This window comes from Thamnophis sirtalis, unplaced genomic scaffold, assembly GCF_051295495.1.
Source record: "Thamnophis sirtalis isolate CommonGarterSnake01/CBP01778 unplaced genomic scaffold, rThaSir2_p1.2 scaffold_8, whole genome shotgun sequence".
In the NCBI taxonomy this organism is placed as follows: domain Eukaryota; kingdom Metazoa; phylum Chordata; class Lepidosauria; order Squamata; family Natricidae; genus Thamnophis; species Thamnophis sirtalis.
The window spans coordinates 76,766,770-76,787,526 of record NW_028261388.1 but is presented as its reverse complement, the minus strand read 5'-3'; the positions used below and the strand labels follow the sequence as shown (position 1 = coordinate 76,787,526).

Genomic DNA, 20,757 nt, shown 5'->3' with positions numbered 1-20,757 from the left:
TCTTTATATACTGTTTGAAATTACGAATTGTTGTATCCAAATACGTTTAAACAGGAAAAATAGTTTACATGGGATGTATTTACTTTTTCATGTGGCTGTAGTTACAAAGAGATCTTGGAATCAATGGTAATCCATAAAATATTATAGGTAACTTCAACAAATACTGTATAATTGAACCATATTTTTCAGTAGTTTTATCAGCCCTATGGCATTCTAAACCTACTTGAGTAGAATAGTGGTCCTTGAAGTGATTTGTTAACACAGCCTTTGCTTAATTAATAATACATATCCCAACATTTTGAAGCCGACAAATAAGGGCTAATTGATAGATTCTCAAAACCCAAATACGACCCTGTGAGAATGACTCATATAATAACAATGTATTAAAAATACGAAGCATTTTTCAGGAAGGCCCCAAGATTTTCTTTAAAATTCTGTTCTTTACATTCAAAAGGTAAAGCTTAGCTTAGCTTAGCTGCTATTATGTTTAGAATAATTTTTCAGTTACCAAAACTAAGTGCAATCATCTGAATATTACTTGGAAGAATAATATTTTTACTTACTTCCCCACACAGGAATATCTTTGCTTTCAGCTTTCATAACAATGGAAGCCATAGTCATTGTCACTGGTATTGCATCAAAATACGATGAATGTGGAGCCAGCGTCAGAATTGCTGCTTCAGTGGGCAATGCCTGTCTGCCCTTCACATTTATCCAATGAAATCCACCAGCAAGCCACATTGTCCTCATAATTGCCTTCAGCAAGAAATCAATAATTCTGAAAACAAGTGGATACAACAGATGCAAAAGAAACCTTGTTATTTTAAAATACTAACCCTTCTTAGTTGACCAAAACTCTTGAATATATTAAAAAACAAAGTTCTTGTTTCTTGAGAATGTTTTAATTTTAAAACATCACACTGTTATGTAAGATAATTAAAAATCGCTTAAACAGTAAAATGTGACCTATGTACCCAGTGATTCCTCTGATTGATTTTAATATACATACATACATACATACATACATACATACATACATACATACATACATACATACATATATTCTGAGGTTTTCACGGGTGTTAGTATGTAGGTCTTTGTTTATTCGGGTTTTCTCCCGCGTAAAATTGGAGGTGTCTTCGCGATGTTTCGACGAAGTCTCATTCGTCATCTTCAGGCTTCGTGCTTACCAACGTCGCCAAGACATCTCCAATTTTACGCGGGAGAAAACCCGAATAACCAAAGACATACATACGTACGTACGTACGTACATACATTTCCAAAGGCAGATGGTTGCAGTAGATCACTATAAAACAAAAAATTACTAACACCTAAGGTAAATTGATGGTGTGTAAATTTGGGGACCAACAACCATGCTTGGCATTTAAGTATCATGCCAAGGCATCCAGTTCGAAAAAAAATAAAGGACAGAAATGGATGGTGTTATGACAAAACAACTGATTTAAATTAGGTAAGTGACAATTGTTAAAATGCTTATTACCTGTGTTCAAAATTCGGTGGCCTTATAGCAGAAAGTTCCACTGTCCTCATATCATTCTGTTTTCTCCCAGAATGTGTTAATTTGGGGATAGTTTACTGCTTTCTAGAAATGATTATTCCAGAACAGAAATAGCCCTAAAGTTTCTAGAACTGTCAGCAGTCTTAAGTTATCCAGACTAGAATAAATAATTGCCAAATCAATCCTGCTTTCCTCTGATTTTACTATTCACTTTATCACCTCCTTATCCAGCACTTCTAGAAATCATAATCAAGCCTCCTCTGCATCCAAACAAAATGAGTGAGAGATTCAGGAAAATAAAAAAGCCAAGTTTCACAATCAAATCAGCTTTATAAAGGCCATATGAAATAAAAAATGAATGAATTTCTGAGCCTCTCCCAGTCATTATCCATCATAGATGTTCAATCAAAGCAGGCAAAATGTATCCATTCTATGACATAAATTATATTACTATGGAACCTCTCTGTCAACATTGAAACAATAATATTGTTGAATTCCTTCCCTCTGAAAGCAAAACTTTGATTAAAAAAGAGAAGTTACATTTTTATGCATAAGGAGCTTGGCCACAAAGCATTCTCTAAAGGTGAAGGAGTGGGCATCTTCACTTTAAATATATATTTCAATGTGCATATGTCGGAACTAGGTGTTTGAACCACCTCTTTTTCTTTTAAGATAATATGATGAAACACTCGGATGACAGAAGACTATTTTCTACATTATTCCTCATATGACTAAATGTGAAAAGTATGAACGAGGAGAGGCTAAACTGCTCGGCAAAGGCTAGATTTTGATCCAATCAGATGTACCTATTGTTAATCCTGGTATTAACATTGCACGGGAGAGCACACACTGAAATACTTCCACAAACAGCCGAGCTCTCAAGAGCTTATCAACATTTTCAGTAACTCATCTTCAAGTTTAAAGAGAAAAGTACAAATGCAGTTTAAGTAATTGAGGAAGATTCTACACTAAAATATAAGCAGCATTGTAGGATGAAGTTATTCATTGTAAGCAAATCTCTCTCTCTATATATAAAATGCCTTATTATGGAAGTATACTTTCTCTACAACAAATTCATTTTAGAGTCATAACAAAAATATAAGCATTTAAGTTACTTATCTAAGGATTGCAATATTTGGAGACTGGAGGCCACAACTCAATTTCTCATGCTTCTTGAGGGCTACATAACCTCATGCTTTGGGAAATAAACCTCGCCATCCTGACCCTAATGCTACATCCATTGAAATAACATCACTGGAAATGATAATTGCCATATTCTGGGGCTGGGCTACTGGGAGGGTGAATAGATAAGGTCCTAAGAACTGAATGGAGCCCACTTTGCTCACTGCTGTCTTATACCATATCAGTTGAGGTATGGCAAGAGATACTGGCAAGTAAAACAGACATAACAACTTACTTTCGCCACCACGATATCGGTTTTTCTAGCTGTTTTTCAGCAGATCCTATTGAGGCAATGAAGGCAAAAGGCCAAGCCAGCAACATCATAAACGCAGCAAAAAACAGCCGGATGGGGAACACTGTCAAGGTCATGAAGACAATCTGCAAAATTAAAAGGATTCATTTCAAAGGATTGGATTTGGACACAAGCCAAACAATATTTGATTGATGAGCACATAAAACAATTAACAAACCTTTCTTAGCAATAGCAATAGCAGTTAGACTTATATACCGCTTCATAGGGCTTTCAGCCCTCTCTAAGCGGTTTACAGAGTCAGCATATCGCCCCCACAGTCTGGGTCCTCATTTTACCCACCTCGGAAGGATGGAAGACTGAGTCAACCTTGAGCCGGTGAGATTTGAACCACCGAACTGCATTCTAGCAGTCAGCTGAAGTGGCCTGCAGTACTGCACTCTAACCACTGCGCCACCTCACCTCTTTCTTTCTCTGGCATATCCATTAAAGCTGCTTTAATTGTGGTTCCAAAACTTCATTTTGTACAGATAGCAAAATGTTAAAGTGACAAAAAGACAGGGGTGAAATCCAGAAGGTAATGACAGGTTCTGGAGAACTGGTAGCGGAAATTTTGAGTAGTTCAGAGAACCGGCAAATGCCACCTCTGGCTGGCCCCAGAGGAGGGTAGGAATTGATATTTTGCAGTATCCTTCCCCTGGAGTGGGGTGGAATGGAGATTTTGCAGTATCCTTCCCCTGGAGTGGGGTGGAATGGAGATTTTGCGGTATCCTTCCCCTGGAGTGGGGTGGAATGGAGATTTTGCAGTATCCTTCCCCTGGAGTGGGGTGGAATGGAGATTTTGTGGGTATCCTTCCCCTGGAATGGGGTGGAATGGAGATTTTGCAGTATCCTTCCCCTGGAGTGGGGTGGAATGGAGATTTTGCAGTATCCTTCCCCTTGAGTGGGTGGAATGGAGATTTTGCAGTATCCTTCCCCTTGAGTGGGGTGGAATGGAGATTTCCTGCCACGTCTACCAAGCCACACCACACCCCCAGGACTGGTAGTAAAAAAAATTGAATTTCACCACCGCTAAAAGGGGCAAAGAATTATTTCCAATTCTAGACAAAGCCCCAGTGGTTGTTAAATAAAATTCTGTCATATTCCTATATATAATTTAATTAGCACGGAAGAGCATTTATAATTAAACACTGAGTTGGAATAGTTAGAGATTTTCAGTATTTGTTTAAAATCTAAATTTCGCCATAGCACTTTAAAGTAAAATTGGTTGCAGAAATTGACTAACAAGGATATGCAATAGTGCTTTGGCATATAACATATAGCTTTCACAGCACAGATAACCATAATTGTTTAATATAGGGCCAAACTAAATCATCCATGAATTGTCTGTAACTCCTTAACCTATTTTGGCAACTGCAGAGCACTCTTAAACTGCTATGTTGAAATCTAGTATTAGCATTAGTGGCATATTTTACACTTATTTTGTGGGGGGGGAAAACCCACCCATTTCGTCCTTCACCCTTTTCTAGGTTTCAAAGGAAGAGGAGGCTTAAACACATCTTTAACCACCTGATATGTCAAATTTGGAAAAGTCTCATGGCTATAATACTACAGCTGAATAGTAAGTGAAAATATCGCATACCGTTTTTACAAGAACTGAATCATGGGAAAGCACAAACTTGCATTCTATTCTCAAAATTTCTCTAAACTAGTTCCAATGTATCAGGACCTGTGTCCTGCTTTGAAGATGAACTCACAGCAAAGGGATGTATAACATCATCTCAACTGTCAAATTTTTTGCTTCACATTTTTATCCTGATCTTCTATCAAGAAACTCTGAAGAACAACCATGAGTATTACTTAGTAGCTCACATATTTATTTCATTTATTTCAATGTCTTGTAAATTACATACGGTCAATATCAAATAGAATTTTGATCTGATTTGCAAAAAAAAAATATTCTTTTCATTTTAATGTAATGAAAGAGTTTTCTGCAATCAAAGCTGTAATTTATCGTATTTTTATTTGCTTCCAAGGACAGCATTTGTAATTTTTTATATTTTGGGACCACGTTTTTAGTCCTTTTGGGGATATTTTTTTGGCAGGAAATTGGTTTCAGTAGAAAATTAATACCACTACAATAATGTAAACAGTTATGTGAATATCCATACTCATACCAAGGATGTCCAACTATACAGATTTTATGTTCAAGACATCTTACCAACTATCAGAAATACTGTTAACAGTATAGAATTTATTATAATTCAACTTCTACCATTTCATTTATTCATTCACATAAAAATCCTTCAATTTTATATATAATGTGCTAAAAATGCACTTTGCTTAAATATAGTCTGAACAAAAAAATAATAATGAGATAGTGATCATTAAGACCTACTATACTTTCAAAAATGGATTAGGATTAAGAATCATGTTACTTTAATGAACAGGATAAATGAATCTGTTACATGAACCCATTTCACTTTTTATGCTTGGAAACTAAAGAGTTTGTTAAACAGAAAAACATGCACAAAGGATGACAATAACAATTAAAGGATGTGTGAAATATGTAATTTATCAAAAATAAAAAAATAAATTCTAGAGGCAGATATTAGTTTAAATATGAATATTACTCTAATTTATTTTTGTGTATTACATAAAATATTCTAATCATTTTTACAATGCAAATTAACAGATATATAAGGTTGGGTTCTCATTACAAATGATAATATAGCACTTTGAAGTAAGTCTGAGTGACAGACAGAAAATCATAAAAACACAATCACATTAAAATGTATCAAGAATCTTTCATTCTGAGCCACCAATGATGTCTAATATATATTGCATGGAGAGCTACCTTTAAAACGATTCATATTCTAGCTAAATATTAGCATCTAATGCTATTATACATGTTCTTATGATTTCTGAGCCAAATCAAAGCCTTCTAGATTGGTCAAAAAGATTCTACCCAAAGCTGGAACTAGAAGACAAGATATCAAAGACTATTTTCAAATCCCCATGAAAAGAAAATTTGCCTGAAACTGACAGTATTAGCTCAAACAAAAAAAGTGTAGCTTTCTGATTAACAAACAAAATTTTACTTCTTTTACTTCTTTCATTCACCCTTCCTTTTTTAATTCTTCCAACATTTTCTTATTTATTTCTTATTTTAGTTATTAGTCATAAAAAAAATTCTGCTGGGTGAAAAAAATGGCTGGGGGTGGCATCTTTATACTTAATATTCGAAGAGATTCTCCACATACAAACTTAATATAGGGCTCCTTCAAAATATATCCACATAAAATGTATATAAAGAATGAGTGCACACCTACACATATGTACCGTGTTTAGGTTTAGGTTTATTAGATTTATATGCCGCCCTTCTCCCAAGGACTCAGGGCGGCGTACAACATTAAAAGAAACACATAATACAAAAGTTAAAAAAAATTAAATAGAATATCCCAAACCCAATTAAAATTGACAATGACATTTTTTTAAAAAAAATCGAATTAAAATTAACAGTGATCAATAATTTGTTTTGTTTTGTTCAGGCCAGGCTGGCTTGCTGGAAAAGCCAACTTTTTAGGGCGCGTCGGAAAGACCGGAGGTCGGGGATTATACGAAGCTCCGGGGGCAGCTCATTCCAGAGGGAAGGCACTCCCACAGAGAAGGCTCTCCCCCTGGGGGTCACTAGCCGACACTGTCTGGCCGACGGCACCCTGAGGAGGCCAACTCCGGTGGCAGTAAGTGGTCTCGCAGGTATCCTGGGCCTAAGCCATGGAGCGCTTTAAAGGTCATAATTAGTACCTTGAATCGCACCCGGAAGACAACCGGCAACCAGTGCAGGCCACCTAAAAGGGGCGCAACATGGGAGCACCTAGGGAGCACCATGATAACCCGCGTAGCTGCATTCTGGACCAGTTGAAGCTTCCGGGTGCTCTTCAAAGGCAGCCCCATGTAGAGAGCGGTGTACACTGTTTCCACCTATGCTATTAGATTCTAGTAAAAGAGCACTGTCTGAGTCATATAATAGATTATTATCTGGTGGGGCCTAAGAAGTTGGCTTTTGGTGTAGCAGAATGTGCCTTCTGAAACACCTATCTCCATCTTCCCCAAAATCTGGCATTTCATAAAACTGTAGGGTCCCTGTTGCTCTCTGATTTTGGCTGTGGTTTTTTTTGCAGATATTTCATTACCAAAGTAGGTAAGGTGATCATTTGCTCTCATTTTATATAGTGGCTTGCCCTGTCAGTCTTGGTGGGTCTGGTTTGGGTGGTTCCTTGATGGAGCTGTTGTTTACTATTAGCTTTTTTTGTTTGAGTGGATGGATGACTGGGGTATTGTTTACCTCTTGATTGTTAGTCCAATGTTAATCTTGGTGGTTAATCTCTGCTCACCTGAGTGCTGATTGCAGGTAAAGAGGTATTTTGCCTTTTAAATGGTATGTAGATGTTGTCTCTTTTAAATGGTATGTAGATGTTGTCTCTTTTAAATGGTATGTAGATGTTGTTTATTTCTATGTGTCTGCTGATGGCCAGTGTGTCTGAGTGCCAGGTGTCTAGGAATTCCCTGGCATTTTTGGACTTAATTAATCTAGGATATTCATACTTTCCCAGTTGAAACGATGGTGAAGTCTGTCAATGTGTTGTGCAATTATTGATTTTTCATCATGTCTTTTGATGCAAACTGGTGTTCATGGATTGTGTTCCGCTAGTTTTCTTCCTGTGTGTCCTACATAGCGGCTATTAGTGTCCTTTCACTGTATGCTGTAGATGACTTCTGTTTTTTTTTCTAATGGGACTGGTGGGTCTTTTGGTCTAGTTAGGATGTTTTGGAGGGCTTTAGTTGGTTTGTGTGCCTAGTGATACCATGAGGTTCTAATGATGGTTTCTGAGATGTTTTTGTGGCAGTGTTATGCTTTTCACAGCTTGTGTTGGTTGTGCTCTATTTGGCTGAGTCAGGCACTTTTTGATAAAATTGTGGGGGTATCCCTTTTTTTTTTTGCAAGATGTTATATAGATGATCTATTTCCTTTTTCTGATGTTCTGCAATGTTTTCCTAAAGCCTTAAAAACATGTGGAGCTGGGAGATTAATGAGACCAGTGAAATGCAAGTTATTGTAGTGACTTAGTCCTCAGTTGCCAATTAGGTTCCACCACAAAACCGCGGTAGACAATTGCGTGCTCGACAAAAGCGCGTATGTGACGTCATCACAGCGCGACGAAAACATCGCGCTGTGAGCGGTAAATTTAAAAATAAAGCAAAAACCTTACCCTAACCCCCCCAAACCTAACCCTAAACCTAACGCTAAACCTAACACTAAACCTAACGGTAACCCTTAACGTAACGCTAAACCTAACCCTAACGCTTAACGTAACCCTAAACCTAACCCTAACCCTTAACCTAACCCTTACCTTTATGTGAATCGGCTTGCTTTAATTTAATTTTAATTTTATTTTTTTATTTTTTTCATCACGCTGCTGATGTCAGGTACGCGCTTTCGTCGAGCGCGGTTTTGTCAACCGCGGTTTTGACGGGTCACGGCCAATTATTGTGGAAAACTTTTACTGAGTTTTAATTTCTATGCTATGTCCCCCGTCCGGCACTGTTGTGAAGCCATATATCTTGTTTGAATAAAAACATAAATAACAAATATATTGTGCCTCAGATTTTCCGTTTAAGAGGCATATGCAATTTGATTATTTTTATCAATTCAATTTAAAAGAGCATAATCATGAATCATCTTATATTTCAAGCGGAAATTAACATCACAGAAAATTTAATAACCATCTCATCTTACTACTTGTGGATGGGTTTCTAGAGATTAATATCATTTACTGCTAATCCAAAGTAATTTAAACAAATTGTTAACATTGTGATCTTAGCATGTAAGTATTAGCTAAAATTACCAGACAGCACTGAAGATACTGAAAAAAATCTGACTGGATATTGTTTGCTATACTTTTTATTAGCTAAAACGACCAAAAAGTACTGTAATTGTATTTGCGATCGTTTGCTTTAAGTTATCATATTGAAAATAAGAATATAGGAGGGAAAAAGGACTAATTAGAAAATATTCTTAAACCTTATCTGTTAGAATGGAATGATACAAGCCGTTTATATAATTCTTAGCGCGTAAGTATTTTGTGTTCCAATAGATTCTGCAACAGCTCAAGCATTGCAAACAATACTAATTTCCTGTTTTGCTTGTCTTGAGTTATGGGGGAAAAATATCTTGCAATAGCAGAGATAACCATGAGAGCATAAGCATAGCTGAGAAATGACATGCTGCCCTGAAGATTTTCTGTCCTACTACCTTTTTATAGAAAGTTAAAATTGGAACTGAATGTTTCATTTCAAGACTGAAAAAACGAATGAGGGTAGGAGGTAGAAATAAATTTATGAAAAAGGCAGATGAGATAATAATGGGTATGTTCCAGATTTGACATCATCTATTTTTCACATTGTCCTGACACTTTTCATAAAGTTCATAGATGCGTGGCACGACAAAACCGCGGTCCACTAAAGCGCGCCTGATTAAAGCACGTACCTGACATCATTATCAGCGCGACAAATACGACCGCGGAGAAAAAAGAGCGCTTTAAAAAGCGCTTTTAAAGCAAGCCGATTCACGTTAAGGTAAGGGTTAGGGTTAGGTTAAGGGTTAGGTTTAGGTTAAGGATTAGCGTTAGGTTTAGCGTTAGGTTAAGGGTTAGGTTTCGGGGGGTTAGGTTTAGGTTTACGCGTTAATTTTAGCTTTACCGCTCACAGCGTGCTTTTTTCATCGCGCTGTGATGATGTCAGGTACGCGGTTTCGTCGAGCACGCTTTAGTCAACTGTGGTTTTGTGGTGGAACCCATAGATGTCCACAACTTAAATAATATGGATGCTATTATACCGTATTGTTTTCTCTAGATAACTATTTTATCCCCTCTGATAAAGCCAGCTGTTGAATTAGAAGAGTTCAAAAGAATTTGGGGATGGCATGAATGTGTTTTGATTAAAATCAAGGGGCACCAGAAGAGTTGTAGATTTCATAGTTGCACCCTACAATTCTTACTCATTGGCAAACAGCTCAGCCATTTTTCTTCAAATAGCAGATCTTTGCCAATCAAACAAAAATCACATACTAATCCTATGAACAACAGAGGTTCTTCCATAGTCAAGCATCAGAGACTATTGCTGGCAATTTTCAACATAGGAAAAAAGGAAGAAAAACTCTTTTGCTATGACATGGATATAAAATTTTCACATTTAGTCTGGATTCTGTTTAATAACACAGACACTGTTTATGGGCTTTTTGCCATTTCGCTGGCTCCTGTTGAAGAAAAATGCATTCTTTTCACATCAGCAGCGCTGCTCTTCGATATCACAATCACTATGCTATTCTAGAATGGTAAGACACCAGAAAATGTTAAGTAGTAAGCTGTTGAGAATAATTCTTATTCACTGTTTAGTAAAACAGTGAGCACTACCTCCACTTTAACCTTAAATTCATAAGCAGCAGAGCCTCAAATTGAAAGTTTATTCCTAAATCTATTAGATTTTCAGGGAGATCTGGTGTCACCTAATAAACAGGTAATTTTAAAATGTAGTAGAAACAGTTCAAATAATTATGGATTATCTTTGATGGTAACTAAATCCCTAGAATAGGCCTGTTAAATTAGTGACCCATGGGCTGGATACGTCACACACAGGCCACACCCACCCCAAAAAGATTGTGGTACGTCACAATACAGCACGTGATGCGATCGAGTTTGACACCTGTGCCCTAGAGCGAGCTAGTTTGGTGTAGTAACTAGGGCATCAAGCTAGAACCAGGAAACTGTGAGTTCTAGTCCTGCTTTTGACACAAAGCCAGCTAAGTAACCTTGGGTCAGTCACTTTTTTTCAGCCCTGGGAAAGAGGGAACAGCAAACTACTTCAGAAAAACCTTGTGAGGAAAGCTGCAAGGACATGTCCACCAGTCTCCAAGAATTACACACACAAATGAATGGAGGGGGGCAGGGAAATCCCTAGATCATATACCAAAGAAAACAATTAATATGATAGAACATTACAGATGTACTATTTTGCAAATAGAATTATTCCATGCAAATTGTATCAAGACTCATTCGATAGCTTTTGAGGGGACAGGTCAGTGGTGGGTTACGACCAGCACGCCCCGGTACGGGTGTATTGGTGCCTACCAGGAGCACTGGGTGCCATTCCGGTATGGTGCTCCGGAGGGCCCACCCGCCCTCCCACGCTCCTTACCGATATTTGAGCTCTTTGGGGCTTCCCCGCACGGAGTGTACAGCCCATGCGATGCTCCGGCGAGCAGCTGAAACGTCGCGGAACGTCGCAGGCCATAAGTACGCATGCGCGTGCATTCATGTGATGGACGCCGGACCCCGTTGCACCGTACTGGTTGTACCGGGATCCGGAACCCACCACTGGGACAGGTGGATTTTCGGGCACAAGTAACAGCAGTTAAATTTGAACATCCCAAAATACTTCCTCACAAATTATTGTACTGGAAAAAGAAATACATAATTACAAGTATGAAAACTAAACTAGCCACATAAAAAAAACCCAAAACCAGTGAATATTTTACTGCATTTTAAAAAAGAATACACGTAAGGAGACTACACCTAAAATAAGTTGATGAGAAAAGAAAAATAATGTTGTCTTCAAGTCAAACTAAACTGTGACTTCATAGACATATGTGTTCAGTTATCTCCACAAATCTATGGAAGTGATATGTCATTGTTTTTATTTTAAATTTTGAATGATAATTATGTTATCCAATGTATTTTAATTTAACACGTGAGATTACATATTTGGGAACCCCATAATTAATTTGTTTCATTTTCCCTGAATATGTCTATAGTTAAGTTTGTAAGATGTATCTTATTCTACCTGGCCAGGTGTTTTGTTCAAGAATCTTAATAAATGGCAGGTGTTATGTTTTCCACCACACAACTTTATCTCTGGCTCCATTTTATTCTAGATGCTTCATTAAACCACTACTTTAATAGCATGTTAAATATAAACAAACACACAAAGGAACTAAAATTAAGGATTTGGTTTAATTCAGCATAAATATAGCAATTTTCCAATGGAATTTAAGGAGATCTAACTTGTGCAATTTCAAGGTTATATTAAGTACTTCTCCTATCTGGTGAGGACTCATCAGTAGCAAACCACAGATGAGAAATATGCTATTTAGATCTTGATGATAGGATGGCTATGAAGCAATGTGATTCAACAAAGACTTTTTTTTAAAGAAATGAGTAAAAATCTATGGAGAAGTTAAAATTGAATCACTTGAAGCATTTTCATTCCATAAATACCAGCCCTATAGCTAAATTAGCAGATAAGCCACACAATCTGAAAATTACTCTTACTTATATTCCCCATGGTTTTTTGCCTTTTCTTCTCCCTGAAAAGCAATATCCACCTCTCCCCTTTTCTTGTATTCTCTCTCATTTATATTAACAATTATATTATATAAAAACAGCTGGGAGAGCAAGCAGAAAAGATGTAATATAGATGCAAGGCAAGCAGTTTTGCAGTTGGTCAACCTCCCCTTAGATGATTTACTTTCTGGGTTCAAGGAAAAAGAAATAGGATCAGCTACAAAAAACAATTAGAAAAAAAATCTATGTTGTGTTGTTAAACTTTATGAAACATGTAGAATTCTAGGGTTTTTCCCATGCAAATTATAATTTGTATCCCATCTTTATTATATGGTAACTTAATAATTCAAGGTGACTAATATACCTATTATTCCTGCCTATTTTCCATACAACATTCCTACGAAGTGGGTTGGGTGGATTGGCCCCAAATCATCAAGCAGTGTTCACAGAGTGGGCTAAAACTCACATTCTATTGCTTTGTAAGCTTCCTGGTTCTCTTAAAACTCTTACATGCCTACAAATCTAATTTTTGCTCCTCACTAGGAAAAAGTATCTTTGCAGTAAAAGAGTAACAGGAATTGAGAAGAGAACCTGCCACTCAGAAAAGAAACATATTAATACATTTACTTTAATTTTAATCATAAAAGCATATAACTTAAGAATAAATGTTTCTAAATAGTTACATAAAGAAAACTTTGTAGGATGTTTAGTTGCCTATTAACGCATTTCAGTGCTATTAGCAACCAATTCATAATTATTCAACTACATGAAAGTGAAATGGAAAAAATGAATTTAATCCATGCTTTTTCGTTTCATTTGTTATTTGCTTTTTTGAGAATCCTTATTATACAAACAATAAGAAAATGATTTTTTAAACACTCAAAAACATTATTTGACAAAGAACTAGTCCTTACTAAATCAACTAGTTCATTGAATATTACTTATACAAGGTGAGATTTGCTATAGCTCACAATTTCCCAACTCCCAAATCTTTAAGAATAGAGGGCAAAAAATCTCTTTAACCTACATAGTTTTTTCTTAAAAACCACACCAAGGTTTATAATGTCATTTGTTTGATTTTTTGATCTGATTTAATGTGTTGTGTGAACACAAATAGGGATTAATTAAAAGCCAATTAATTGATTATTCCGCAAGACATGATTAAGCAAAAATTTAAATCACTATATCTTGGGTTCAACAAAACTATAAATCCTGGTTTAATGCTAGCTGGATGTGAAAGGGGAGGAAGCAAATTAATCTAAACCTTTGCATGATCTGCTTAAACCAGGGGGTCCTCAAACTTGACAACTTTAAGGCTTTTAAGATCTTCTGGCTGAAGAATTCTGGGAGTCTTAATGTTGCCAAGTTTGAAGACCTCTGGCTTAAACCAACATTGGTAGCATTAAAACATAGCTTAGTTCAAGGAACACATTAGATTTGTCAATTAACATAGGGAATACAATTAACGTTAAGTGAATAGGTCAGGAACAAAACGCTGTTTACTGCTCATTTTTAGATGGTACTCAACCTGTTCCCTATATTGTATTTCAAAGCATTCCACTATATTGACTTGATGTAGACTTTTCATTTTTTTTTATGTTGAGACTTAGTCTGATGTTTCACTTTCTCTGTGCCTTAGCACAAATGGCTAAAGCTGCTGGCAAAGAAAGGTGGATCAATGACTAATTATAATTGATGACTGGGATTAGACAGGTCTGGATAGACACATTTTTAATTTCATGCATAATTCTGGAACTAGAAAGGAGGACATAATAAGCACATTTTTCTATTTATACTTTGGGATTTTTTTTAATAATTCAATTTTATAAACCACAGAGCAAAGATTCGAGGAAATCATGAACAATTTTAGCTATCTGACAGTGAAGCTAGCACATTTCTTCATATTAAACAAATATTTCCCTCAAACTGAAAAGTATGTCTATTCAAGAGAGAGAGAGAGAGAGAGAGAGAGGGAGGGAGGGAGAGAGAGAGAGAGAGAGTGAGTGTGTAAAAGATGCCTGTGTCAATTTCCAATGTTGAAAGAATATATCTTTTGCAAGGGAAGTCAAAATATAGAAGTGAGTTAAACAAAAGTAGTACAGTACTATATCCATTTACAAGTTTTCCGTAACTTTTTTACAATGTGGCCATAACAAGTTTCTGTTTGTGACATAACACCAGGTATCAATGCAAATTACTTTTGTGATTTCCAGGGCACATAACTGTTGTACAGACAAAATGGCTTCATCATCATCCTCTTGCACCCAGAACATTACCGGAATATTAGTGCCATTATTATGAAAAAGGCAAATGGACCCAGCTTTTCCAATCGCAGAATTCTATGGTGATGCTATCTACATGAAATATTGTAATTACTCTTGGGTCCTCTGTATATACTATATTGTTACTGCTAAAAGAATGCCACAGAAGGACCCACATTAGACCACAATTTGTTTAATCCACTATTTCCAAAATCAATTAATTTTCAGCCATATTAAAACCCTCAAAGAAGATCTGATGCAAGGTCTTCAATCAAATGTGAAGTATGTATCTTACTTCGTGTTCCTATCCTTGGAATTACAATGTGGCTGAAGGTAAACTGATAAAAATAAAATGAGGTTAAAATCCCTTGTACAATAATTCGGATATTAGGACATTTAAGTTAGGGTTTCTTTGCAACTTTTAATTCTTTTAAGACTTTAAGCGTATGTATAGTTTAGTTGTGCTGAAAATCAGTGCTGTACTTCTTAGTAATCTTGGTTAACCATTGGGTTTCACCAAGCTTGGATTTCAGCAAACCTCAATCATATTCAGTTGCCACGATAAGTTTGCCACCACCCTTCTGTGGTGACTATAGTAAGCCCAACTTTCTCATTTTGGGCTCCATAGATATGGAGATTAAAATTGTAATTACTGTCATGTGGATTTTAAAACATAAAAATTAGTAAGTGAAGGAGATTCTCTCATTCTCTCAAATAGGGCAAGTTCTTTGTAAAGTTGGTAGGGCAATGACCTTAAAGCAGAGTTCAATTCTTTCTCTCTCTAATAAAGCAGCAAATCCTACATAACAAGACAGCTTCTGTTCAAAGTCACTCTTCTTTTGACTTCTGGAGCACATAATGGGTAGGTATCAGGGGTGGGTTTCAACCGGTTCGCAGCGGTCCCCGTGAACCGGTTGGTCGGCGAACCCGGAAGGAAGTAACTTCCGGGAACGGCGAAGGGCCCACCCGCCCGCCCTCCTTACCGGTCTTTGAAGGCTTCTGCGCTTCCACACAGGCGCATGGCACATACAGCGCCTGCGCGATTCTCCGCGAGCAGCTGGAGCATCGCGCAGGCGCTAAGACCATGCGTGAACTGCGCGCGTGCACGAGGATGCCTCCGGCCCCGTTCCAACCGAACCGGTTGGAACGGGATTAGCCACCCACCCCTGGTAGGTATGCATGAAAAGATGGGGCTGTTTTGAGTACATACCAAGAAATACCTCTGACAATATTCTATATCTGAGATGGATTGGTTTTCCTAGAACCAATTAGGATACAGGTACTGTATTTGTTTCTCAAAAATGCAATCACATCCAATTAGCAGATTTGAGCCTGATATTTTTGGTCTCTCATGCCTGCTAGGCCCCAAAAATAGTATCTGTCTGCTTATTTTGTGAGTTAAAATCACATGGGTGTAGGAACTGAAATGTTCTGGGGAGCCTCTAACTTTAAAACATGAATAATAAATTGGAACACTGGGGACAGATAAATAAACCTAGTGAATGCAAATTTTTGGGCAGTTTCTGATTCTTTCCCCTTAATATTGTTTCTGTATGAAATTATTATTAAAACAGTGGTCCAAAGCAGCAACAATTTTACGGATCCCCAACATTCACGTCCTTGCAAACTCCTTAACTAGCTTTGCCTTCGACCAAACACTGGAGGTACAAATAGTGCTAATAAAGTTCAAAGAGGTTTGTACCTCTCATGCTTTGTGTCGGGATTCTGAAGTGCCACAAAAACCTAACAGCAACTATGATGGATTGGGAAAAAAAGAAACTTTTATGAAAAAAAGGAGCACGCGGAGGGGAAAAAAAGGGGGCCCCCAAAACAGCAGTAACAAATACCGTATAGCTTTGTTACAATACTGCATTTGTTACAATGCTGTGTTTGGTTTGTCAGAACACCTTCTGAAGTTACTCTGCTTATTTTTATTATTATTTTTAATAATTTGGCTCCGTCTACTGTGGCCTTCGGCTTCCTTTGTTAGGCTGATCAAGCAAACTAATGCCCGTCTCTTCCCCACATTCAGCTGCTTGCCCTTCCTCCCCTGCACTGCTAACCTCAAGGGACACTTAGATGCAACAGCCCCCCCCCCCAGTGCATACATATAGCTGCAACTAGAATAGGAAGGATTCTCACGCCTGCGTTCCGTTCCTAACCAGGATTATAACAACGAGGAACCGTTTTCTTTCCAAACAGGCAAAGAGAGCTATCCATGCACGCAATTGCACTTTCTGCACGCTTAATAAAGCCCCCCCACGAGAGGTTCTGGGGATGTCTCGGGCGCGGACACGAGCAAAGCCACTGCTGCTTCGCGGGGGCGCGCGCACACACGCACACTTCTTTGGGAAAAGGCGGGAGGGGGGGGGAGTGTTGGAGAGCACCATTACGTATTTGGGGCGGCTTTCGTTTTGCCCTTTTTTTCCCCCTCCCCTCCCGCCGGCCTGGCTTACACGCGTGCATGTGTGCACGCGCGTACACGCGTGCAACACCCCCCCCCCCGCCGCCAGCAACAACACACCCACCTTTGCTTTCTGGAAGGCGCTGAAGTGCAGCCGGTGCGCGAAGGGGCTCCGCATGGGCGGAGGGGGCGGCCCGCGTCCTTCCCCGCTGCCTTCCTCCTCCTCTCCATCGCCGTCGCCTCTGCTGCTCCCGGTGCAGCATCCCCGGCCTTTCAGCCGCATTGTGTGCCGCGCGAAAGAGGAGGAGGAGGAAGGAGGTTAGAGAGGGGGGAAAAAAGAGGCGAGAGAGAGCGAAGAAAGAAAATGGGCGCAGTGGCTTTGCAAAAAAAAAAAAGGAGGGGGGGAAAAAGGGAGGAAAATGTATTTCCCAGGAAGGAAAAAAAAGAGTAAAAATTCGGGGTCGCGGCGGATAAAATAGGCCGTCGACAACGTAGTTAGCGGAGGCGGCGGCGGAGGAGGAGATGCGGTCAGCGACCCACAGCTTGGCTCTCCCTGAACCGGCAGGGAGTGAAAGAGGATGCGCGGCACTGTCAGACGCCGCTATACCAGGCTTCGGCTTCGGCCCCGCCCTCAAGGAGGCGCATGCGCAATAGGCGCAGTGATGGGGAAGGGAAAGCGCGACAGTCGCTTGGCGGTTTTAGGACAAGGGGCGGGAAGAGTAGGAGCAAAGCGGGGGGGGGGCAGGGGGGGACGGGACGACCCACTGGCCGGCAGCCCGGTCGGTCTTCACTTAGGAGGAAGTGTTTTATTGCCCATCTCCTTCCCATTTGGACACCTGCTTCCAATCTAATCCAAGCAGAGCTTTTGAGCAAACTTGGTTAGGAGACCTTCTAATTATTCCCTGATTTATTTATTTTTAAATGTCCCTTAGCAATAGCAATAGCAGTAGACTTATATACCGCTTCATAGGCCTTTCAGGCCTCTCTAAGCGGTTTACAGAGAGTCAGCATATTGCCCCCAACAATCTGGGTCCTCATTTTACCCACCTCGGAAGGATGGAAGGCTGAGTCAACCCTGAGCCGGTGAGATTTGAACCGCTGACCTGCTGATCTAGCAGTAGCCTGCAGTGCTGCATTTAACCACTGGGCCACCTTGGTCCTTAATAATCCTTTTCCAAAACAAGGCACGCACATTTTTCCCCAATATATTTTTAATTATTTTTACATTTAAAACAATGCAGTACCGTGAAGTCGGAGTGACGGTACATTCACATTATATACAGCTAGTCACAACTATTGACAGTTAGCCTACTTAATACATGATCAATCCTTCTGTCCAATCGCAATGTATACAGTTTGTTCCAGTCTTGTCGCCTTGTCTTATACCGGTCATAAAATCTATTCCAGACTTCAAAATATTCTGATTCCCCCTTTATTTTTAAGTTCAAGAGTGAGCCTATCTGCTTCCGCACGGGCCAACACTTTTCGGATTATATCTAGCTCTGATGGTGTAGTTTCTTTTTTCCAACATCGACTGGCAATTACCCGGAGGAGAGCCTTCTCGGTGGCTGCTCCGACCCTATGGAACGAACTCCCCGTGGAGATTCGTACCCTCACCACCCTCCAGACCTTCCGCATAGCCCTTAAAACCTGGCTGTCCCGACAAGCCTGGGGCTAAAGACTTCAACCCCACCCGAATAGTATGACTGTTGCGTTTTTTAACAATGTATTGTCTTCATGTGTGTACTTTGTCTTGTACTTCCCTCCCCCTGGATTGTGAGCTGCCCTGACTCCCCTCAGGGAAAAGGGCGGCATATAAATAAAGTCAAATCCAAATCCAATCCAAGGCACACACATTGATGTATTCATGCATAAGATTTCTCCTATAGAAGAAAGTTGGATTTTTTGTTTGTTTGTTTGTTTGTTTATTGGATTTATATGCCACCCTTCTCCCAAGGACTCAGAGCGGCGTACAACATTAAAAAAAAAAACATATTACAAAAGTTAAAAAAAATTAAGAGTATCCAAAAAACAAACCCAATGAAGATTAACAATAACATTTAAAATTCGATTAAAATGAACACTAATCAATCATTTGTTTTGTTTTGTTCAGGCCAGGCCGGCTTGCTGGAAAAGCCAACTTTTTAGGGCGTGTCGGAAGGACCGGAGGTCGGGGATTATACGAAGCTCCGGGGGCAGCTCATTCCAGAAGGAAGGCGCTCCCACAGAGAAGGGTCTCCCCCTGGGGGTCGCTAGCCGACACTGTCTGGCCGACGGCACCCTGGGGAGGCCAACTCTGTGGGATCGCACTGGACAGTGGAAGGCTACCGGTGGCAGTAGGTGGTCTCGCAGGTATCCTGGGCCTAAGCCATGGAGCACTTTAAAGGTCATAATTAGTACCTTGAATCGCACCCGGAAGACAACCGGCAACCAGTGCAGGCCGCCTAAAAGGGGCGCAACATGGGAGCACCTAGGTACCCCCATGATAACCCGCGCAGTCGCATTCTGGACCAGTTGAAGCCTCCGGGTGCTCTTCAAGGGCAGCCCCATGTAGAGAGCGTTACAGTAGTCCAGGCGAGAAAGGACGAGGGCATGAGTGACTATGCACAGAGCATCCCGATCCAGGAAGGGGCGCAACTGACGTACCAGGATTTTCATTTATATTAGTAGAATCAGATGGAATGAGGATAAGAATTCAGATTGATGGAACAAACAGATTCTATAATGATTGGTAAGAATCAACAATACTTATTTAGGTCTAAATACCTTGAATTAAGTGTCATCATACTGAATGTTCTTCCAAATAAACGTGCAGGAACATTGCTAATGTTGCCACAAATATGCCTTGAATTAAGTGCTACTGTAAAACATCTTTTACAAAATATATAATAGTATTATGAATGGTAGTGGGGATAAGAGGTATTACTCAACTCAGTTTTCTAAATGAGACAAGCATAGAAAAGGAGCAAAATATTGACTGACTGTCAGCAGTAGTGAGCAAAAAATGTTAGTGCATGGTATTAATTGATTTCAAAAGTGTTTGTAGCCAAATAATTCTGTTTTATATAATAAAACAGATTGTTGCCCCTAAATTGTGGACAGAAAGTTATTTCCACATGGGAACTAGTCCACAAACTGCACATCTCTGCCTTTATATAGAATACAACTTCAGGTTTGCTTCCTATCAAAATAAAAATACTATCTGAAAGACTTACGTGCTGATCTCTTTTTTTTTTAACCTTAGATTAAGATACATCAAAAAGTGATTGGGAATTGAATTGTTCCTTGAAATAAGTAAATGATACCTATAGCAACTTTTATTCTATTTTCATTAATCCTACCTCTTAGATTCAGTGAAACTTAACATTACAGGCTTGATCTCTTGAAATGATATCAATATATTTCGGCATATCTGTTAGAAATTCTGTTTATATATAACACTGCAGATCAAACGAGTACAGTCACCATGTGTTTTACTGCTATATATAAACAGAATTTCTAACAGGTTACGGGCCCAGAGACTGCATCCAAGCATGGTCTTTGTTTCCCAAAAAATATGACCTATCCCTAAAACGAGCCCCAGTGAAAGGGGTGGGCTTGGCCAGCACAGGAGGCAGCCCTTCCCTTTCCGGTCACCTCATGGAGGCTTGGTCCCTTGATTTGTGGCCTGCAAATCAGCTGAGCCGGCAAGGGCTGGGGGTTGCCTCTCATTCTGTCTCTCTGGGCACCTGGATGACTTT

At 39.2% G+C, this 20,757-nt stretch overlaps 1 protein-coding gene across 1 annotated transcript in view; it reads right to left on the bottom strand.

Annotated features, from left to right (window-relative positions):
- Positions 1 to 17,527, bottom strand: part of LPCAT1 (lysophosphatidylcholine acyltransferase 1) — a 51,725-nt gene extending 34,198 nt beyond the window's left edge. Inside the window, exons 1-3 of the mRNA XM_087721946.1 lie at positions 17,142 to 17,527; positions 2,937 to 3,079; positions 564 to 778 (exon numbers count right to left, since the gene is read on the bottom strand). Of these exons, the coding sequence (XP_087578072.1) occupies positions 564 to 778; positions 2,937 to 3,079; positions 17,142 to 17,300 (517 nt within the window). The 5' untranslated portion in view covers positions 17,301 to 17,527. The remainder of the gene's footprint in view (positions 1 to 563; positions 779 to 2,936; positions 3,080 to 17,141) is intronic.
- Between the last annotated feature and the right edge of the window lie 3,230 nt (positions 17,528 to 20,757).